Source organism: Python bivittatus, unplaced genomic scaffold (genome assembly GCF_059951505.1).
Source record: "Python bivittatus isolate LINGU-HERP-01145 unplaced genomic scaffold, Pbiv_v1 ctg000680_np1212, whole genome shotgun sequence".
Taxonomy (NCBI): Eukaryota; Metazoa; Chordata; class Lepidosauria; order Squamata; family Pythonidae; genus Python; species Python bivittatus.
Window position 1 is genome coordinate 9,318,409 of NW_028277095.1, and position 23,775 is coordinate 9,342,183.

Below are 23,775 nucleotides of genomic sequence, written 5' to 3' on the forward strand. Positions count from 1 at the left end.
AAGGTCTGCTGGGAGGGAACGCAGATCCCACGACAGAGATCAATGGTGCTGGGCATTTTCCCCTTCCCTAAACGGCCCCAGATAATTCAACAAGACCAAGTCGTTTCTCTCTCTTAAAATAAAACACTTCTCCCCACTGTTTCCTTCTGAAAAAGAAGAAAATTTGTAAGGCAAATGAAAACATAAAAGGCTACGCATTTCCTTTCCCATACTAACATTTTACGTTTTTTCAGAAGAAAGACCAGTCACGCTAATAGGAACCGCCCGCGCCCCCCGTTCTGGCAACGATTCTGACTTCGCCTCCGAAAAGTTAGAAGTCCTTTGTGGCGGACTGGAATTACAGGGCAGCGCCGCCGCGTACCCGCAGGACGGACGGAGCGAGCGAGCGAGCGAGCGAGCTCCGAAACAAAGACGGCCGGGGCAGCCCTCGCCCCTCGCGGCTCGCGCCTCGCCCCCGCCAAGGGCCCGCTCCACGCCCTTCGCGTCCTGGGCCGAGCGCTACCAGCGCTTCGCCTTAACGCGCGGACGCCGACGGAGAGCGAGCCCGGACGGTCCGCGCGGCACGGCGCGGCGCTTCCACCGCGCGCCCCGCTGCAGCCGCGACCGCCTCGGCTCCAGGCTGCCCCTCGGCCGCTGCCTCGCGCGGCAGGTTCGCTACCTCCGCTCGGAGGAGGCCGAGCCAGCCCGCGTGCGCGAGGCAGCTGCGTCGCTCAAAAACGGCCGCCGAAGAGCCTCTCCGGTAACACAAAGGAGGCAGACAGACATCTTGGAAAGCTGCAGGCAGGCAGGCGGCGGCGGCGGCGGCGGCGGGGCGGGGAGGGGGAGGACACCCAAAGGAAGCACTTACGTTTGCAGAATTCGCCTAGAGAAAACCATGCACGGCGAGGCAGGAGGAGAGGCAGTCATGGAGGAGCCGAGAAGAAAACGCGCTCTAGCCCAAGCGAGGGACCGCCGCGGCGGAGGCAACCCTGATCTAGTTATTCAGCCGACACAGACCCCCCCCTCCCCTCTCCGAACAGCTGTGGGGGCCATTATGCCTCCCGCACATTGCACGTACATCGCCAGGATGGCTGCGGTACTGCACAGAGTCAGAGCAGGCTGGCCTGCTGCAGGAGGCAGGAAGATGATTTTCCCCCCTGGAAGGGGAGGGAGCCACACCCCGGCAGGCTCAAAGGAGGAAGGCCTGCGCCTCTCCGCTGCTCCGTCTAGAGGGCTGCGTCCCCGCTTCGCGGCACGCGCGAGCCAAGCCCTCCCCGAAGCCCAGGGGGTTTCCCCTGCTGCGGGGGTCTTCGGGACCACCTCCGGTGACCCGCTCAGCCCCAGCGGCACAGGAGCCCGGCAGCGGCCCCCTGCAGCGCATGCTCCGGGAGCATGCCGCTGAGCCATCGGGGCTCCTCGCGCTGCAGCCCCGCAGCCAGGGCGAGCGAGCACAGGCGCCGGTGCCTCCCACTCTTGACCTTCTCTCTCTGATGCAACTTGGAAACCCTCGCGCTGTGGAATCGCTCCACCCAGGCATCATCTCAGCCAGGCCTCCAATCACATTCACAGGGCTGAGAAGTCAGGGCTCTCAGGGCTCCGGCGTCGGTTGCTCACCGACGGAATCCAAGTAAATTTAGCACAGCAAAAGAACGTATTCGCTCACGAGGCAAGAGGAAGACGTATTTTCCCGTTCTGTCCAATGAGAACCCAACGTTTTTATTGCAGTGAAATGTCAAACTTATCCATCCAACAATTGCATGTTACTATCCGTGTACTGTGTTTCAAACCTGCAGTTGATCAGTAAACAAATGAAGCCACCTTTCAGCTTTTGGTAGACGAAAATAAAGACCTGCTTTTAACATCCGGCCCACATTTCAAGGATTACTTGTGACACGGAAGATATACACGCCTATGTGAGTACTATCACACCCACGCCTGAGGCGGCTTGTTTGACAACATTACCCAACACTGGGCCACTCAACATACAACATTTATACAGATCTGGGATTCGCACCATACTCATGTTCCCAAACGCGGAGGGTCTACAGCAGCATTTCTGCAGCTGGGCTGGCCCACTCTAGGCCCCATCGCGGCTCCAGCTGCAGAACGTATCACTGCTGGAGCTGCGGGGGCTTTCTCAACTCCCAGCCTCTCAGCTCTTCCTGTTGAAGCTGAGGCAACATGCGTGTGGAAGTCCCCTCCTCCTTCTGATCTTGCAAAACCCTCCAAGCAGGCAAGAGAGGGAACAGGAGGCAAGAAGCACTGGATGGCCCCTGCATGTACCTGACCAAGGAAGTATTTAGAACTGGTCTGAACACACTGGAATGGCAGCTCTAGGATCAGGTGCTTCCATTCTCATAACTCCCAGCCACCAACAGAAAAACCACTGCTCTGCAGTGTTTTATCTCCACATCAATAATAGCCTCCTCAGAAAGTAAAATGGCAAAAGGAGTGCCCATTTATGTGCCCTTCAGAAATGCCCAGATATTTGACCTTTGAGGTTCTGGGTTGAAGCAGAAGGGCATCTCACTTTAAGCAAACGTTAACAAGCATCCCCAAAAGTCAAAAACCGGAAAGGTTAAGATGGACAGCTGGGAATGTCCTTGCAGGAAGCATCACCTCTGCTAGAGAAGCACCATTTAGCAACTACAAGTGCATGAAAAAAACAGAATTTTTCAGAACTAACAAAGGCTGCTGACATTCATCATGACTCAGAGCAGCCAATTCTATGAAGCACATCCCAAGTTTCAACTGGGGCAAGTGAGAAAGCCCCACCACTGGAATTAGGTACATGGGTTTGTGGTCATGTCTTGCATCTCAGGAACAATACTGCAAGACACGGGCTGGTTGCTCATCCTTTTCTGTTCAATGACCTGCTGAACTTAATTTTAAAACTTTCTGAAAGGCCGCCTGTTCCCTTGTGAGCCAGGCTACAGGGGACCCAAGTGCTGGAGCAGATGAGAAACTGCTTCCTCCGATAGTGTCCCAAGCGGCAGAATATTCACTCTCTGAAGTTGGGAGTGGTCCTCACTCCCCTTTTAGAAAGGATGTCAGGACAGCTTTCTAAAATGTTCATTGTAGGTTTTTTTAAATGCTGTTAGATACAATTAGTTTGATGTGTCACTGTGTGATATCTTAACAGTTAGAAAGAATATTACCTGAATAATACTTGAATATTCTGAAATTTTAAAAAATCATTAAATTATTAGCGAATAATTACCCAGTAATAATACTTCATATTTGTACAGCACCTCTAAATATTCAAGCTAATCCAGTCTGAAGGCAGTCCTCAACAATCAGCCACCCAGCATTTTATTCACCATGTAGTACTGTGAATACGAACTATACAATACACAAATCAATGACTGGTATGGTTTGCACATCATGCTAATTTGTATTTTCAGTGTTTGTATATGAGCACAAGTGAATTTGTGCAAAGCCTCTGCCTCACATACTACCCCTCTGCTCTTCTCGTGTGACCAGAAAGATGGCTAAAGCAGAATTTCATTTCATTTTAGAAGCGTCTTGATTTGTCATTAAACGAGAACCAGGAACTATCATCAAAGAGCAATCTTAGTCTGCAATTCTATGGACCACACTCTCTAGAGATGAGGCACCCCATGCTGGATGCCTACGCCCAATCCATGGCTGGCTCTTTCTGAATTTTGGAAATCCTGATTATGGAGGCAGGAAACAGGATGCAAGAAGCACTGGATCCAATACTGCTATGGTCCTGCGCCTTGTGCCTGACCCAAGAAAATACCTGGTCCAGCATTAGAGCAGATTCACTGTAAGAAATTAGGGGCCCACATGGGGAAAGAAAGGGCTGCCTTCCAGTCTAGAAACCTGGAGTTCAGTAATGCTGAAGTAGAGAAGCAAGCCAAGATTTCCTTAGCAAGTTTCTTTTAATCAAAATTCCTACTTCACACATAATGTCAAGCCATAAATCTGTTGAAGTGAATTTAACCTCACTTTTATTTATCTTCCTGGCTATAAGGGAGAATAGGGAAAAGAGAGTTCTCTTCCCTCTTCTGGCACATTCTTGTTCATGCATTTTTCCAGCTGACCATTGTTTCTGAAACAAGCTTTCAGGCATCTATCCATATAAAAGTCTTTACTATTTGTGATTCAGTCCTGCAATACCTGGATCCTACAGCTGGGAGGGACCCCAAAAGCCATCAAGCCCCACCCCATGCTCAGCGCAAGAATCCAAATGCAAGTATACCGGACAGATGACCGTCCAGCCTCTGCCTGTACACGTCTAATGAAGAGAAGACCAGCATGTCTCTGGAGAATTAGTTCCACTGCCATTGGGGTCAGTGACACACACTGAGTCCAACATTTAATCAAATCTGCTTTTCTATAATTTAAATCCATTGTTTTGTGTTCTGCACAGTTTGGATCATCTTCCCTGTGATTTCCTTTCAGATTTTGAAGAGGGTTGATGTATCCCCCTTCAAGTCTCTCTTTGCAAGGCTAAGCATGGCATGGCCCAACTTTATTAAGGTAATGCAAGAAATAATACTGGGTAGGTTTGATGGAATCAAGATTATTAAAACACTCCTGTATAATTTCCTTTATAGCAACTTTTGAGACTTAATAAACTGTTGTTACTGAGAAGATGTGGAACGATGAATAATAAATCTCAACCGCTTCTTGCTAACTTGGCCAGTCAAACCTCTTAGTGTAGGCCTTTCCTTTTCATTGAGCCAGCATGAAGGATGCTTGCTTTTAGCATGTGTCTATCATGGATTCAGCATCTGGGAGAGAAATAAGGCCTTCTCTGGAATCCTGAAATGCCAGTTTCCTCTAAAATGAAATTACCATTGACCGGCAATAGATGCTGCAGGGTCTTATAATTGGAGACACTGGAGTCTTGGCTTTTTCTGACAAAAAAGCAAATTCCGTACACTGAAATACGATCCTTTCCATGCTAGTTTATCCAGCTTAGAAGGAATTCATGTTGTGAACTAGGCAACTCTTTCATGGTAGACCCACTAAATAAGATGTCTTTCCACTGCTTGCACCCCAGAATTTGTTTCTAGTGCGTACCACTAGACCGAAAACAACTGGTAGCAAGTGACACATGTTACACAAACGTTTGATTTGCATAATCTGCAAGCAAATTGGATAGCATGCAAATAAGGCAACCTGGATTTTTGGAAATTGGATATGACTTCCTTAATCCGCCTGAATAAATAAATATACCAGTGCAGTATAATTTATTCAGCACAAAATTTGACTCCATAAATGATCAGAGCCAGAAGCAAAACCAGGGTGAATCAAGGCATTTCCAAAAAATTTGAAATAGGAAATAAAATCATTCCTGAAGTATTCACATGGGCTCAAACAATATACCTGGAATTCTGTACGATGCCCATGCTTCAACTCAGCACAGCAGCTTAGTGGAATGGGCAGTGCCTGCTCTCCAAAATCGTGCCTCCTTTGGCTGGAATGGATCCTGCCCAAACCGGGATGTGTCATGTCATCCATGGGCTCTCTGGGGGGCCCTAGGAAGCCACTGCTCTTTCAAGCCATAGGCTCCAGTGACAGTAATAAACCTGAATCATGTTATCTGGTTCTTTGTAAGAATTAACTACAAGACCATTGAAAGGTGAATGAAACTTGAAATCCATTGTAAAAAATGCTACATTTAAGGGATGATGCATTATCATCATCTGTGTGCAGTTTGTTGTTTACAAAGAGTTATTCCTTTTCCTAGACAACAGCCTCACTATTTCTTCTTTAAATGTTGGAACACTTAAAGCTGAGTTTTTCCACAACCCTGCCTCAGGATGAGTGCTCCACTAGAAGCAGCACGAATCAGTCATCCGATCTGTCCCAGGTCCCTCTGGCACTACAGACCTTGCAGGGTCTTATTATTTCAGTCCTTCTCAAGCCCCTGATCACTTTCCTGCCCTTCATTGAGAAAGTGCATGCAAACACAGCCCAGAAACAGAATATTCTAGAGAAGTCCAGAACATTATGTTCTTCTGGTCCACCCATTTCAGACACTGCAGCGGTGGCCCAACAGTTTCCCACAAGTTATTCCTCTGGACCAGAATCGATTTCTAGTGTTCCTGGCAGCTGGAGTGAAATGGAATTTTCCAGAATTCTTCAGGATGTATCCTTTCCAATATGTTAGATTTTGCTTATCTGGAGTAGGATAATTGCCCAAATGAAAAGTACTCTATATTAATTAATTAGGTGGCATTAGGGGAGCCCCAGAACAGTCCCATCGCTTGCCGAGCTTTTATTGCTGCAGGAGTGAACATTAAGCATTAAAAAATATAATACAAATGCTGTGAATATGATTAACAGTAACTGGTAGAATGATTGTGCTAATGAGAAATAATTATTGGGCAGGAGAAAGGTCGACTGTTGAGCTGATATCACAGAAATGACCATGGGCGTGGTCCTTAGCCCATGTGCTCCTGAACAAATGCAAGACTGCACCTCTTCTTCTCCACGGGACTTGCAGGGAAGAACCTCCTGGGAAAGCATGACCAAAACGTGTTTCAGAAAGCAGCATAATTATGCGTTGCAGTGGAACAAGGGGCGAGTGCAAACAAGCCCAGGAAAAGCTTCAAGCAACCTGGTCTGCCTTTCTGTGGGTCCAGTATCTGTCCCTCTGCAGTTGCCAAGAAACTCAGAGCAACACACCCACCACCGTCTGAAGTCAACTGACTCCAGACCCTTCCATGTTTTCGAGACTCTGTCTAAACTGGGAGCTGAACAGATGTGCACATCATTGTCTCTAGCACACCGCCTACGTATCAGCCTCGCTGCAAGAGGGGAAACGGCACAGTCCGTCAAGAGCCACTGCAGGGGCTACAGAGGGGGGGCATCAAACTCACTGGGGGCCCATCACATGTAACACAGCAGTAGCCACTCAAAGCAGCAGTTTTTATGTACTGGCTAAGTAAAATGTATACGTCCCCCAAGGCAACTTAGAAAACTTTTTACAACTCCGGTTTTGAAAGTTCAGATTAAGTTAGATTGAAAAATACCCAGCATTTGAAATAAGGTTGGCTAGTGCTCCAGATTCAGTTCCATAAGGCACTCGGGAAGACACAGGAGAGCAAACACAACAGCCGTCAGTAACTCATTAAAACAGCCATATCTATTTCTAGGATCCTGGGAAAAGATCCTGTGCAATCCTAAAAAAAAAACCTTTTCAGTATCAAATCTAAAACATTAGTCAGCCCTGATATAAAACAATCTCTAAACAATAAAGTTTTACATCCTCATTATGGTTGTACTATCATCAGTAACAGCACCTTTTCTGAGATATATGAGATGACATATATGTCATAATATGATGGAAAGCAGTTTCAACTAGTCGCTTATAAATTAGTACAAGACCAGAATAGTTTCAGGGCAACAGAGTGGCTGGAGAAAAAGGCTTCTCTTCCCAGAATATATCTATCATCTGTGTTGCATTTGTCCCAGATTTCTGAAACACAAACACACAAAACCTGAAAAGCAGAACAAGTGGAGACAGACAAGTGACACAATGCCCCTCTTTCAAATCTCTTGCCATTATCTAAAACAAAACACTGTTTCCAGCCTAACCATCAGTCTTGCAAAATGTTATTTTTAAAGGTTGGTCTATGTATTTTCTGAAAAATCCCTTCACGAGAACTTTAGAAGGAACTGACTTCAGAACTTCTTCCAAAGGGCTTGAATCAGTAGCCTTGAAAGAATTCCCTCCTTCTTCCTGTGGTTATAATCAGGAGCAACCTTGGAACTGTGGCTGAACCAAGTTGGTTAATAGCTCACTTATTTTATTTTATTTTTTAAAGGGAAGTGCAAATACTGGATTATGGAGCACAGGGAGGGAGGGAGTTTGGAGCTGCCTCAGCAGGTTCCAAGTCTTTTAAGAGCCAAAGAGCCACCTCCCCAAAAGAAAACAAAAGAAAATTAAATAGCATAATAAGCTGGGACTGCACCAGCCGGTTTTGACACTACATGGTGACAAGCAGCAAGAAGGAAACACCACAGGACAGAGTCCCGAAACAAATTTAGGTCTGCGAACAGGTTAACCATTGTGGCATGATCCATCAGAAAAAGAGGCAGCTGTGGGGAGGAGGTCAAAAAAGTCAAGATGGTGACTGCAAGTCTGTGATGGGAGCCCCATTTCTTTTTTACATGCTTCAATCACATGGTTCCACCTGCCATCTTGACTTCTTTGACCTTCCCTGGGGACATACCTGAGCAGTACTTTTTCTAAGCAAATGGAAAGCGGAGGTGATAGCCAGCTCAACCTTACCCAGCTCACCGGAGAGAAAATTTAAGGAAAGACAACCACATCTTACTTCCTTGCACCATCAGCCGCCCTGGTGTGGAAGTGAAAGGGCAACCCTGGCACACTGAAGAACACTAGGTATCCAAGAGGTTGGTGGAGGACAAAGAGCACACGCACACACCCCCACAGAAACACCCCAGTTGCTTCAGCCTTATGCCTGGAATTCTGGCATGAAAGATGCCGCTATGCCAAGCAGAGCCCGGTTGTCAGTACTGGCACTCAGGGACTTAGCCAAAGGAAGAAAGCAGAGCTGAGGATGCAAAGAAAGGGGGGCAACAGATGAAATGTGCTCACCTGAAGTGCGCTGCTGGCAGTGTGTCTTGGGATCCATTAATGGATCCTTCTTTTCTTTTTTCAGTTTTGGTTCTCTTTAATCACTAGTTGGTATTAGTGTTTTTTTATTCTATAACCATTGTATTTTTGTCATTTGTTTATACTTCGGTTGTTATACAGTTAGTCCTTGTTTAGCAACCGCCTCATTTAGCGACCGTTTGCAGTTATGACAGTGATGAAAAAGTAACTTTGGAACCAGTCCTCGCATTCATGACTGTCGCAGGCCTGTAAAGCAAGGGCAAGCTGAAGGAAGATCGTAAGCACAGTCCTTTTCACTTGGCAACCACTTAGCTTAGCAACCCAGTTGCTGGTCCCAGCTGTGATCGCCAAATGAGGACCGCCTTGCATTTTGTATATGCAGACAGAGAGGCATCTAGTCCAGGCATTTAAAGGAAAGCTTGGAACCCCAGGGCAGCCAAGCAGCTTCACGCCCCACCAACAGCAGCAGCAGCTGCTGCTACCCCCAGTTCTGACCACCTTCAGTTAAAAAAATTCCACAAGGGAGGGCTGCCCATGCATCCAGAGGGTGCCAGACCACTGGGGTTCCCTAGTGCTGGCTCAGTGCTCCTCCCGCCTGAGATGGGACGACGGCCAAGGGGAGCCATTGGTGAAGGTCTGCCTCCGAGTGCTGGAGTTTCTCCCTTGACTGGCAGGCAGAAGAGCGGCTTCCTCTCTGCCTTCTCGCTTCCTCCCAACATGCTTTTTGTGCTCAAGTGGAGGTGCAGGACCCACTCAGATGCAAGGTAAAAACAGAACTGGGACGCCTTAAAGATTTACCAGTTAAAGGTACAAGAGAATACAGCTACTTTCTCTGAAACTTTCTTAGTTTTCACTCATTTTAAGGTTGTTCTTTAAATGTGTTTCTGTTAAACAAATTCCATAATGTTAAACACAACATGCAGCTCTAACAATGAGCAACTGATACATCAGATTTCCTCCTCATAGCTATTTTTTTACTTTTTATTATGGCAGCTTGACCAAAGGTCCACCTTTACTGTTGATCAGTCAGTCAGGGACACATTAAAAGTGGTTTCAAAACAACTTGGAATCTGTATCTGTGTATATAATAAACAAGTACCATGATCTGGAGAAAAAATCTTGTTTGTTTGACGTTAAGTGTGTTTGAGCTGTCAACCTCTCCATTAATACTAAGTTCCATACCCAATTACTAACTGCAAATTAGACATTACAGTTTGCAATGTCACTGCACACTGCTGCTAACATGAAATGTACCAATTCTTTGCATATCCCTGAGTGCCTGGGTCCTTCAAATATTTATATTAACAATAATGCTGCAATTTCTTGAACTTTCCAACCAATTTTTATGAGGCTGTTATCACAAATTAAATACAGCAATTTGTGATAGTGACCTCATAAGAATTGGTTGGAAGTTCAGGGAATTGCAGCATTATTGTTAGAAGGCAATTTACCTGCATATGTAAGTATGAATTTTTTCTATATCCCTACCAATGCAACGGCAAGATAAATTTATATGATGAAAATGTATATATTTTAATGTATATAAATTTTACTGGAGTAAAATATCATTTACAAACAATTTTGATTATGTGTTCTTTTATGTTTGTGGAGTATGACTTATAAAAGGGATAGGCCCACAAATTCTCCCAGGTGAGGGGGGGTAAATCAGGCAACCACAAATCATTTCTAGCTTGACCCTCAATGTCCAGCCTCCTAGAAATAGATAACAAGAGGTGGAACCATAACCCCATTCCCAGAAATCAGAAGCCACAGAAACCCTTTTCTATGTATTGATACTCCACTACAGGGTTCCTCAACCTTGGCAACTTGAAGATGTATGGACTTCAAGTCCCAGAATTCCCCAGCCAGCCATGGGAATTCTGGGAGTTGAAGTCCACACATCTTCAAGTTGCCAAGGTTGAGGAACCCTGCTCCACTAAATATCCATCCAACTTCATAAAAAATGGCCAGGTCAGCACCACACATTTGAGACATGAATGGGGTTCACAACCCCCACAGAGATTTGTAAATATGTATATGTGATGAAGAAAGTGAACAGAGTTTCTTTCCTTCTCTCTTAATAGTGAAACAGTAGTCATCCAGTGAAGCTGACAGGCCTGTGTTCCTGACACATCCAAGAAATGCAGTGTCATTTATGGAATTTATTGCCTCAAGATTCAGTGATGGCTCCTGGCCATGATAGCTGTTAAGGGGACTTCTTGGACTACCTGCAGGATGTCTCTGAATGCCAGTTGTGTTGGAACAGGAGTTCCACTGTGAGAAGCAGGAGGCAGGATTTAACGTACATTTGACCTGATTCCACTTCAGGACTTTTTCTAGAGACCATCCAGATATCTGCATGATAGCTGGGCTACAAAAGCTGGGGCCTAAGAAAACTTTCTGCCAAGAACTCACAGAGTGGCTGGTGGTCCAACAAAAGTTGGTGAGATAGATACATTTTTATTTTAGTAAAGTAAGGAAGCTGCAGATATGTTCCACCACAAACTGTATTACATACACAGTCCTCGGAATAGAAAATCAAACTGCAAGTCCAAACCCCCAAAGAGAAAGAGGGATCATCTCAAGAACATGGTCATTCATTCATTCATTCATTCATTCATTCATTCATTCATTCATTCATGCCGATGTCCAAAGGGCGACCTGAGCTCCCCGCTGTGGGATCCACACAGTGCAGAGCAGAAGCACAGGGTCTGAGGGAGCCAACTGGCAGGCACATCCCTGAGCTGTCCAAGTTCCTTCCAGCTGCTGTCAGAACTCAAGATTCCAAGGGAGGAAAGCGACCGGGGGCCAGTTCCATCAGCCACACCCAGATCAGCAGCCCATTACAGAAGCTGCACTGCTGGGGTCAGCGGGAATGTTTTTATATTCCTGAGCCCACCCAGAAATATTTTAAAAATATCTTAAATAAAATTATGTAGTCCTGACTAACAATTGTATGCTCCCAAAAGAACAGAAACACCCGCACGAACAAAACTGGCCCAAAGATTTACTTCCTAATCTTTACCTCCAAGCCTTCTGAACAAAGCGACTCTACAGAATCCAGCCCACCCCCCGCCACCCTCCGCCAATTTTGCACTCACTAAACATCGCGGGTGCGGTCCCTGCTGAAGTTTCTCCCTTGGGATTTTGAGATCAAGGTACGGCTTTCCCTTCCTTACTGCTCTCTTGACAACTACACACTTTCCTTCTCCTTAGGCAACAATACTCTCACAGCTTTCGAAACTTTCAGCTGCATCTCTGAATGACCCACGTTTATCCAACAACCCCACATATATTTATGCTTCATATTGCATGAGGGTGTAAATGCATAAATTGCAAGAACTGCATAAAAACAAGTTTTCTGTATTTCTCAGATTTCCCTGCCCCCACTTCAAAAATCCCCACGAAATATGGACAGTTATTGTTTTACACAATCCTGACAGAGTGCAAGTGTACTTGTTTTGTATATCACTGCAACCATCAAACCCACAGCAATACTAATGACCCCTGGTGCCAGGAGCCTCACTCTCAAAGCTTTGCTCAGTTTTTATCAACTTCTGGAAGGACAGCAGGATGGGTGCATCCTGGCTTCAAGAAAAAGGCTATCCATCAACCAAGGTCCAGCCCTCGTAAGTTCCTCAAAACGAAGGAGTCGCTGTTAAACTGGCCCTAAAAGATACTACAACTTTGGCTGTAATGAGGATGCTAGAAAAGACAGGACCTCCAGTTTTTCAAACACAGCAGCCTGGTTAAATAAGGGATGCCTAACCTGCAAAAAACCACATTTCACAAGAAGAGTCAACACTATTTTTGCTGTATTCCACCTCAAATAATAGTCCTCTTCAGAAAGCCAACCACCCTACCCATTGTTTTTCCTTTCAGAGAGAGTCCGTGGGATCTTTAGACCAACTGCTCTGTAAACAAAAGGTGTTTTTAAAACATATTAAGAATCAAGGGGGATTTTGCTTATTTTACCCTGCAATTTGTATCCTGACAAATTCAGGATTCAGTTGGATTCGCAGAACAGCTTCCAATATTAAGGCCAACAATCCATACAGCACCAAAATCCACATACAGCAATAAAAAACGTAACATAAATAAACCACAATCAATTACATAGCCCCTGAAAACAGTCTGATAATTAACCAGCATGGACCAATTTGTCAAGAACAGATCTTGCCAGACCAAACTTATTTAATTTTTTTGACTGGGTAAATGGTTAAATGTAATATATCCTCACTTCAGCAAAGCCTTTGACAAAGCATTTTTATTTAATCAATTTTTAAGGCTTACGGTGGATTAAAAACAATTTAAAAACACCTTTCAAAAATAACCAGACCAGGTGAAAGAAATCAGATGTATTATACCACTGCTGGTATCTAACAGGACCATGTCTGACACAGCCTGCTGGAAGAGCCAGATCTTAAGTTCCTCCCCAAAGACCAGCAGGATCAGATCAGACTTTGAAGGGGGACCCTATTCCATAGGGCAAAGGCATGCCTCCTGGGTCTCATAAGATGGCATTGTTCAATTGGTGGGCCCTGGAGCACACCAATCTGATCAGAACTTATTGGACAGTCAGAAACAATTGGGAGAGGTTGTCCCACAAATATTTGCAGATGACCACCAACACCTGGAAGTACATCTAGAGGCCTACTGGAAACCAGGGCAGCTCCTGAAGTATGCCTTTGAATAAAATTGGTAAGTCAGAAAAGATGCTACCAGTTTCCTGATTTTTTTGCTACCATACATCAACACACCTTTCCTACACTTACAATGGCAAACCAACATATACCCATAACTACTTGTGATAACAAGCAACCATGATATCCCTAGGGAAAAACAGCTGGGCCTGGGATGGACCAATCTAATACGTTCAGACTTCCTATGGGAGGAAGTAATGCTGAAGAGCTCAAAGGTGATGAAAGAGCAACCAGACAATGAGAAGGGACACATCTCAATGTCCTCCAACCTCAGACTGTATCACAAATGTGACAAGGCCAAGACTAAAGCCAGATCTAACATGTGACTGTGGGTTAGGCCCACAATGACATGAGATAGGTCCATGGTCACCTACAGTGTCCATGAACTCTTGAGCCACCATAAAGACTATGCCATATGAGGGCAAGTTAGAATCTCCAAGGCTCCACTGCCAACCCAGTGACAGAGTCGAACAGCTCAGGAAGGGAGGCCGCTGTCAGGAGCAATAAACTTAACTCTTCCCTAGAGCTCAGTTTCAACCACATAGTCCCACATCTGCAGTGCACAGTCTCTGAATGCTGTCAGAGCTTCCCATGTTAACAACCTCCACACTGTCCTGCCCTGGGATTGCCACTCAGGGAACTCCGGTGGGCACAGCTCTGAGATGGGAACAACCCCCTCTGGTCCCAACCAATCTCAAGTTATACACACCACAAGAAGCCCTATAATGAGCTGATTGGCACAGACTGGGGCCGCTGAGGATCCAGTGATCTGGAGCTAGAAGTCATAATCAGTTCTAAACAATGAATACAACTTCTCTGCAAGCAGTCCATCCTTGGTCTTCCATCATATTTCCCTCTGCCCATCATGACCATATTACTGCCCATCATGACCCCTTCCTCCATCAGTCTGACCCTCTGATCCTTGCTGCTCCTCCCACAGGATCCAAGACCCAACTTTCCCCAGCCAAACCATGCACTCCATGGATTAGTCCATGGGGGTCTCCCAGGACTGCTTCTGTTTCGTACTCAGCAGCCTTTAGGCCTTCCCCAGCACTGTCCAACTCCTGTAGCCCCCACTCCACACCCCCATCCACAGGCCCCCAAACCACCCCACCTTCCAAGCCCCATGTCCACTAGGTGTAGCAGTTGGGGTAGGCCTTCTCTCTTCCACAGGCAGTCCCCAAACCTGAGTCTCAGGTGACCTTGGAGACAGTGCTGGTCAACCATCTGTCTCCCACCTGAGGAGGAGGCAGCCACTATCTCCATCAACCAACCCTGGCTGGGTGTGGGTCCCTCCACAGTTTTTCCAGCTCTCAGTTCTGGGCATCTCTTTCCTTCAGGCCTGGATCCTGAACTCCAAACACGTATGGGGCCCATGATGGACCAATCCAGCAGTCCAAGAAAGCAGCTTGACAAGAAGTCCTGTGGACAATTTCAGCAGCTAATAGTTGCGCTCTGTCCCCTCAGATGAAACAAGTGGGATGCCAGGTGAAAAAATAAAATATCAGAACAAAATGTCTGCCAGTGCCCACAGTCCATGCTCCAGCAAGGCTGAGCAAGGCTCAGGCCCATTTTCCAATCATCCTCTGACCTGATTCCACTCCCACTGCCCCCAGTTTGTGCCCTCACTGCTGCCAGTGTCTCACGCATCCAGTCCATCACTGCTCCACCCCATCCGCCATGCTTTTCAGCCCGACAGATGATCCATGGGGACTTCTTGTCATTGTCCGCAGTGCTGCCCAGAACACTACGGAAGGCCCTCCGGCTGAAGCCCCGGCCCCCTCTCTCAGAGGTCGCTCCCATCTTAACTGCTGCTGCAACTCGGCATCAAAATCGCAGACAACAATCACCCTCTGGAGCTTGTTCCTCCTCAGCTGATGCCATTCCTCGCTACACAAACAGCCACACTTTGTTGACACTACACTGGCAAGGGACCATCAGCAACAACGATAACACGCTACCCGCTACAAAAACACATTGTCCACATCCATCAACATTCTCCATGTCCTCCACCATGTGCTGATTAGCAAGTTAAATAAGGGTGGGTTGGATAGTGTGACAAGTAGATAAACAGGACTCAGAATACTTGGTTTAGTACAGTAGTTCCTCATCAAACTGGAGAGAGTTTTGAATGGGGTGCCACAAGGATCATTCCTGACTCCTTACTCTTCAATATTTTTATTCATGAATTAGATGAATTGGTAGGCCAGCTAGTGGCTCAGAAGACAGAATTAAAATTTAAAGTGTTCTTGACAAGTTAGAGAAATGTGACATGATGAAGTTTAATAGAGACAAGTGCAGAGTTAGTGCACATTAGGAAACAGAAACCAAATCTCAAGGTGCAGGGTGAGTGTTACCTGGCTTAGTAATAGTACTTGCAAAAAAAAAAAAAAATCTTGGCAGAGGACCTAATTGAACACCAATTATAAGCCAGTAGTGCAACATCGGTGTGAAAAAGGCAAATGAAACTTTAGGCTGCAGAAACAAAAATAATTTTTGGATATCATGGGAAGTACTAATTCCACTTTATTCTCCTTTGATCTGTCTCCACCTGCAGGTCTAAAGGAATCAGAGAAATCTGACAGATGGAGAGAAAGGTAAGGAGGATGATCAGGGGTAGGAAACTAATGAAGAGAGATTAAGGAATTGGGTATATCTCACAAAAAAAGGATGAGACCCTCATTCCAAGCACAGGACATGGACTATTGGATTTCAGTTACAGGAAGGCAGATTCTGACTGAATGTTAGAAAAATTTCCTAACAATAATAGCAGATTGACAGTCAAACCACAGAGCCAGAGAGGTGATGGCCTCCCTTTCATTAGGGGTGCTCAAGCACAGGCTAGACAGCCATCTGTTGTGGATGTTTTAATTTGGATTTCTGTCCTGGGTAGGGAGAGAACTCGATGCCCTAAGTGGCCCCTTCCAACTCTTTGACTGGAAGACTCTAGAAGAGAGTTTCAATACTACAGAGAGAAACAACACAAAAATCCAACCCAAGTAAAATATGCATATCCAGTACTGTTTGGATGGGAGTGGAATAAAAACTCAAGATGGAGGTCACAAATGCATGATCACAGCCCCAGTCCTGTCCTACCCCACCCCACCCCACCCCACCCCTGGGACACCCTGCATATATCCAAAACATTAAACTGTTTCCTCCTCCTCTGCCCAAACCCTGCTGAGATGCAACCTTCCTTCTTGCCTTCCTTAAGGAACCAGTTGGGCAGGATCTCTGGGGAGGGCTGGCCAGGATGGAATACTGCCCCTGAAAAGGCTTTGTTCCTGTGCCTTCTGGAGCAAACCCCCCGCCTCATGATACACTGGGATGGGGAGAAAGAGAGCCCACCACCAAAACAGCTTGCATCAGGAGCATTTTTGAAAAATCAGCACCAGCACTTGAAAATATGTCACTGGGTATACTGCCTTTCGCTCATTCTCTTCAGAGACAGAAGGAAGTATATTTCCAAACAGTTTTCAAGACAACCCATACAGGAATGTAACAACACAACCGGCAGGTTGCCATGAAGTCTCCAGTTGCACACCACAGCTGAGAGAAAAGGGCGTGTAGCGTACCTACAGGCTTCCTCTGTGCAATCAGCAAGACAATGTTTTTCAAGTTTGGAGTGAGCCTTGCTGCGGCTTAATCTTCCTCCCACACAGTTTCATACACAGATTTGCCTCCTAATCCAAGCAGGCTTTTTTAAACCATGTTTTCTTGGCAGCAGGACCTGACTGTCACAAGGCAGGCAGCTTCTCCTGGAAAGAGAAAGAGATACAGGATTTGCTCCAGAAGCCACCTCTGCTATCTAGAAGAGCCCCGGAGAGCTCAAGAGGAGCAAAGAAGAGGTGATTCTGTGATCTCATGCTCAATCTGTCTGCCATGATCAGATTTTCTTCTCCTGAGGCCTCCAAGGAATCCTGCAAATAACTGCTGCAGCTTGCCACATTTGACCTCACCATATCAGCCTGCAGAAACCTTGTTAACTGACTCAGTTGCTCTGCCTGCATCATATGCTAAGAAGCCCTAGGACAGAACCACCAGGCTTGAAGCAAGTAGTCTTGCACCTGTCCAGGTCCTACGCCACCTAAGACTTTGCAGGTCACTACCAGCATCTTGAGCTTTACAAACGGGAAAGCAATGCAGCTCCCGCAGGATGGGTGTAACATAGGGAGCATGGAGACTCTCCCCTTAGGACATGGGTTGCTGCGTTAGTGGATACATCTGGAATTCTGAAACATGTTTTGGACTCCCTCATAAAATGGCTGCCATGGATGGCATGGCCAGTCCCAAACAGCCATTTACCAGAACTCAAACTGGGGACGCTTGCCTCTACTTCTGAATTCTGGGACGCTTCCTTCCACAAGTGAGATAGAGCCAGATGGTCCATGGCACCTACAGATGATTCAGGACCTGGGAACCACTTGGGGCAACAGACTGCAGAGGAGACACCCCACCACTAAATGTGGCCAAGCGTGATGTGCACAGCCACCTCAAGCAAGAAACTACCATGGTTCAGTTTGCACGTCGCAGTAAGCTAATGATAAATAAATAAATAACAACATAACAAACAAACAAAAGTAAGCTTTTATTCTTCTCTCTGTAAAACAAGGAAACGGAAGCTAGGAAAGGGTCTCGTTACAAAGGCAGAAGGGGATGCAGCTACGGTGTCTTTGGCGGACAATCAGGAAGAGGACCTGAATCAGGAGCAACTCAACAAGACCTCCTGGGCAGCCGCCCCGAGGAAGGCCACTTGGCCACGCTGGGGCAAGAACGTCCTGCCTCTCCCTTCGCTGCTCGCCTCGGACTGCGTTGTGCGCATAAGATGCTCCGGCACTTCGGCAGGTATCCTGAGGATCGGAAGAGAACAGCCGCTGAGCGGAAGAGACAGGATTCTCTAAGGGGCTGATGCAGTTTGACCCGGCCCTGGAAGGCACCCCTCTGCTGGCTCTCCCAAAATCGAGAAACAGATGTCAGGTCAGGCAGACTGTTTTCAGGTTTTTAAGTAACAGGACTGAGGGCTCTTCAAGAAATTAGCGTCCGTCTCACAGCTGCTTCCAGCGTTCCGTTGCCCAACTTTTCTGATCCTACTTGAAAGCAGGCGCTTCCATCGGGTGGATCTTCCTCCCACCAGAAGGAAGGAAGGAACTCTATGCTCAGTTAGGAAGCTGCTAAACCCTCGGTTCTACCAAGAACATTTGGGGTGGCAGAGCAAAAGGTTGCCCCGGGAATGAGTGGAGGCACAAGGCTGGAGCAGCATAACAGCACTCCACACAAAGAGAAATAAATGAAAAAATGTGCGGCAGGCACGATCTGGGAGCCTCTGGATTGTTTGGATGTCTGTAGAGCTCCAAAGATTAACACTTGCCCTTCCCGGCCACTTCATCGGCACAGAGAGAATCCTCAGCAAGGGGATTCCGTACTTTGCTAACCAATGCAGAACGTCCCCAGAGTCACTGGGAGTCGGGCGGTATACAAGTGTAATTAGTCATCATCATCACCCCCCCAACACACACAATTTTGCAGTGAAACATGTACCCTCCTTCCCATTAAAATAAAAACAGAGAACTGCTAGTGTTTGTCTGCAGCTCTGTTGTCTTCAGAATGCCTTATCCCAGCACAATGCCTGTTCACGCTGGATCCCAGGAGCGCTGCTGGGAGGTGCCGGGCACTGACTGACAGCATGCACCATCCTTTCGAACTCAAGGCACCCAGACGCTGCTGCTGCTGCTCCACCAGCAGCACTTCCCTGTTGCAAGACGGATCTCAACCACCACAAACCTATGACCGGAAGCGCCAGTCTCAGTCTCATGTGATCAGCAGGGGGCTTCTCTCAACCTCTTACTAGATCTGCCCCCTCTCTGGAACAGCCCTACGGCAGAAAAGGTCTTCCCAGGAGATCAGCAAACGAAGAGGCAACAGTAATGTCCCCAAGAATGCCAACAGAGGGTTGAAACGAGGAGAAATGACCTCGAGATCCAGCTTTCACAATCCTCTTCCTGTCTCCCAGCATCCGCAGGAGCTGCAGAGAGCCAGCGCCTGCCGAGGGGGCTAAAAATATCTTCCCTGGAAGAGGCTGTCTTTGAGCACAGGGTGCTGGGGCGGGTGGGGCGGAGAAAGGGGCTCTGCTCTAGCCAGAAAGGCTGAACTGAGGGGAGAACAGCCTTCAGGCGCTCCCTTCCCTTCCAGCGACCATTTCTCCTGCACACGCTCTCCTCTTGCGTCTCTCTCTTAATGGACTGGTCCTAACAGAGGGTTCCCTTTTTTATTTAAGTATTAAATTTAATTACACAGTACAGCAAGATAATTTTGCTACTGTACAATAGAACGTCACCTATGCTAATAAACCATTACAGAATAATACAGGGCTCAGTGCTTTTTAATACATATCAAACCATAAATTATTATGTGTTTTAGGAGGAGTATATAAATTGGCGCCAACGTGTGCATATTCAGTACAGCTACACCAAACTGTTAGAAAATCAACGATATCAAGCAAGCTCCCCCACCCCACCCCAGTTTCTCCATTAGGGCTTTTTGCCAACATTGCTGAATCAAACATGGGTTGTAACTTCTCTACAGTCATTAACAAAAATATAATTGTTTATGCAGCAATGTTTCATTTGCATTCTCAAATGCTGATAACAAGGCTAACCTAGGGCCTATCTTGGTTTTCTCTATATCAATTAAAACTTTTTCCAAAACCCTTGAATTTTTGTACAAGGATATGTATATAACATATGTAAATATGTTCCAGTTTAAGAGTTTACTTAGGGAAAGGAGGGAGGGAGGCAGAATGGGAGAGAGTGCCGTCTGGAGCAGAAACCAGAGGACAAAGGGAAGAGCCATGGAAAGGAAGGATCAACGTTTAATGACTGACCTCTATGGCAGCCATTTTTGCAGTGGGTCCCACAAGATCTCTCCAACATTCCAGTTACAGATCCCAGCAAGAGACAAATGACTAGAGAGTTCTGCTGTCATCGCCGTTCATCAGATTTCATCTAACTTCTCTCATTCTCTTTTTCCAGCAATTCTAAAAAATACAATATAAAGAACAGCTGGAGGAAACTATATCATGCTCAAAAAAATACAGTGTCCTCCATTCCAGTACAATTAACCAAAATAACACTGTACTCAGCAAAAAGATAAGAGCATTGTCCTTCCTCCCCATGTTCACATTTTTTGCAGAGTCAGCCCCACCTATGCCTCTCTGTTCCAAGCATCATATTCCAAAAACAACAGAGCACATTAATAGTCCTTTTCCCTGCAAGATCACAGGTCACTTGTGGAAAGGACCACAAGGATCAATCATAACTGGCAAGGGTTTGTACATTCAAAGTTGAGAGTTGGGTAAACGACTATGAAAAAGAGTTTCTCCAAATGAATCAAGAAAAGAACCAAGATGCCCTCTGTGGCCACCACACAGGCCGCAGGAGGACCGGGGATGGAAAATGTTGCTCCTCCTTGTCTTCCCGCTTCCTACCCTGGGACCGTGCTGGAGTTTGCTGAGTCAGAGAGGTGTACGCACGGCCTGCAATGTTTGTAAACCTACCAAGCCACGTGCAGGCAGGCGGGTGGGCAGGCAGGCGGGCGGGCAGCAGAAGCCAGTCAGGAGCGCCAGCCCCACTAGGAGGCCACATCCCCAGGCTGGTGGGAGGAGATGAGGAGTGCTCCTTCCATGGCCCAGTGCTCTAAAACTAGTCATAGCCTCCTCCAGGATCCTTCTGCAGATGCAGCCAGATTTGTGGCACTGGAAAACTAGCGTGAGAAGCAGTGCCAAGCCAACAGCAAGAAGCTGGCCCAGGAAAACCAGCAGAGTTGTCTGGGGAGAGAGCAGGTCCTGCTCCCTTCATTCATTTGCATCTAGCGGAATGGCAGGGACATGGCGGAGGAGTGAGTTAATCAGAGCATCGTGTCTTTTATGCCAAAACAGTGCATTACAGCCGTCTCACGCAGCATGGCTTTAAATGATTTTTCTTATGGAAGCTCATCGGGACACCAAAAATGTGCTCAGTAAACGCAAATCTGATCAGGGAGATCTGTCTCCTCCTCAAAGTATGGGCAGTTTATGGAATACATCAAGAATGTCAGACAGGCATATTTGAAAGGGAAAAAAGGAAGCTCAGAGCTAGCCAAGATGTTCCCTATTATGAAACAGTAAAATTTACACCTATATCCCTTTAGACTTCAGCTGAGAGGTAATATATTTTGTTTTCTTTAATTCTTCCCTCCCCCCCAACACCCCCAAATTTCCTGCCTGGAATAAAGCAAAGCCAACAAAAGAGAATAAAAGTTTGACCCAAGAGGCTCTCTTTCATCAGAGAGTGGCCTGGATTTGCTGGGCAAATGAAAGGAAACAGAGATGCCTTATTTGTATCATTTATCCTCCATGAAAATCAGCACAAACACACTCCAGATACTTTCTCACTTCCACCACAAAGAGGATGTGCCTATATGCGACTTCCAGACCAGACCAAGGGACATCTAGTAAGCATGTACATACGCTCACATACCACACAAATATCTATTTGTCCTTCATCAAGAAATCTGATAGGTGGCTCTTCTCACGCGCAAAACATGCTTGTAACACAGATGGTTTTGAGCCTGATTGCAAAGTTGGGGCCTCTAGAATAATTTCTACAACATGGCCAAGCCATTAATCCAAGCAAACCTCTCTCTGCAGTTCCTTCTCTCCCATCGCCAGAACTTCTTTCTGTTCCTTTATTTCCAACTCTGCCATTTTGCCTTGCATCAGTTGCCTGCCTGCAGGTCTGTAAGCCAATGTGGGGTGTGCACTTTGTTTGCATATGGCCCTGGTATCCCAGCTAATTAAGGGTCTCAAAGAGAAAGATGAGGAAAGACCAGTTCCTCACAGGGTAGGCAATATGGATGATTTTTTTCAGGAAGGGATTGAGACAAATATAGCAGCAAATGAGTTAACCTTTGGTGAGATGGCCGGCCAAATACATTTTATTAATAAATAAATAAACCTTTACAAACATTCCGAGATTGCTGATTTCAGTGTTAGAACTGTAATGAGCCCACTAAAATGTAGGATGAACAATATTACCAATGGCACAACAGTTTTATCGAAAATCACTTTGTTCTATTCAAAACTTGCGCTTAACTTTTTAACTGCACTATGACACAGATGGTGCAGACCGTCAATATCCAGCCCTGCTGAGAGACCAATTCTCAATGGCCACCTTGCAGTTCTCTGCCTGATTTGCCCCTCCCATATTCTATCTCCTGGCAACTGTACATAACTGAAATTAATCTGTTTTCCAGCTTCTGCGTTATAGACTTTTGCAATGAAAAAGAACGAAGTGGAACTGGGTATAAACTTCTAAGGCTGGACAACACATCTTCTGGGGACTCTAGTGCCACTGAACATACAATGGGATGAACTGGCAGCTGGGCAAAGAATAGGACACAACCTTCCAATCATGCACAACATTTAAAAATCCAGATATTTAACTACAATCTTTCATTAACTTCTTTTCAGCTCCTCCTACTGCCAAGGAAGAAAGGAAGAGCATTAAATTGCAAATCTCAGAATTAAGGTCAGAAAACTGATGCCTCAACAGGAAGGCCCAAGCCCAGGGTACAAGCCTGCCCTGTCCACCAGGGTGAAGTTTTACTGCAGTACCCTACATGAAGCATTTTGGACTTCCAAAGAGCATTATATAAATACTTACCATTATTACTGTTAATGCGTTTGTTTCTTAAATGTATAGCCTGCTTTTCATTCAGGCACTCAAGGTAGCATATAGAACACTACCTCCTCCTATTTTTCCCCATAGCAACAACCCTGTAAGGTAGGTTAGGGCTCAGAATGACTTCCCCAAAATTCTCCAGGGAGGTAGAGACTAGAAGTTGCATCTTCCCATTCCTGGTCTGATACCTTCGCAATTACATCATGCCAGTTCTTGGTATATTTCAACCAACTCTGAACAGCCATTTTCAAACATCTTGGCAAGAAAACTTACGGTAAACAAAAAACAAGACTAGCAAATATATAAAACCCAAGTATTCCCCCGTGTTCAGCAATTTTATAAGGCCAAAATCAGAGGTTGAGTCCCAGCATCACATATGGGTGGATGCTCCAGACCTACCCAGCAGAAAACTGGGGGGGGGGGGGACCGGGGGGCGTGGGAAGAACCTGGAGAGACTGTTGGCTTCCCTTCAAGTGGAAGCTGGACAGCCACATGGCTTAAGTTGGGCCCCGCTCTGAGCAGGAGACTTGCCCCTTGCAACTCTAGGATTCCATGATTCTGTATTTTCAACATGTATCTTGGTTCCCTCCGAAAGAATAGCATATTTATTAAGTAAAGTAAGCCAAAAACAAAGAAGAGCAACCAATTAAAAATTAAGAAAGGAATCTTAAAACTGTGGAGTGAGAATTTTTTTTTAATTAAGAAAAATGTAAAGTTACAAACTGGTGAACCAACAATGGAGTTCTTCATAGTGACT

General features: G+C 46.1%; 1 protein-coding gene across 8 annotated transcripts in view; it reads right to left on the minus strand.

Annotated features, from left to right (window-relative positions):
* TET3 (tet methylcytosine dioxygenase 3) overlaps window positions 1-23,775 on the minus strand; it is a 79,569-nt gene that overhangs the window by 53,778 nt on the left and 2,016 nt on the right. For 2 of the 8 annotated variants that reach the window (XM_088152052.1, XM_088152051.1), the window contains exons 2-4: window positions 20,183-20,335; window positions 16,878-17,060; window positions 1,058-6,471 (exon numbers count right to left, since the gene is read on the minus strand). The exons of 2 other annotated variants lie outside the window; for them this stretch is intronic. Coding sequence is in view for 1 of the 6 variants with exons in the window: in XM_088152048.1 (XP_088008174.1) it covers window positions 20,183-20,197 (15 nt within the window). In the remaining 5 variants the exon portion in view is untranslated. Of the gene's footprint in view, window positions 1-847; window positions 6,472-16,877; window positions 17,061-20,182; window positions 20,336-23,775 lie in introns of all 8 variants that reach the window. 4 more of the 8 variants (XM_088152050.1, XM_088152049.1, XM_088152048.1 and 1 more) reach the window with 2 other exon arrangements.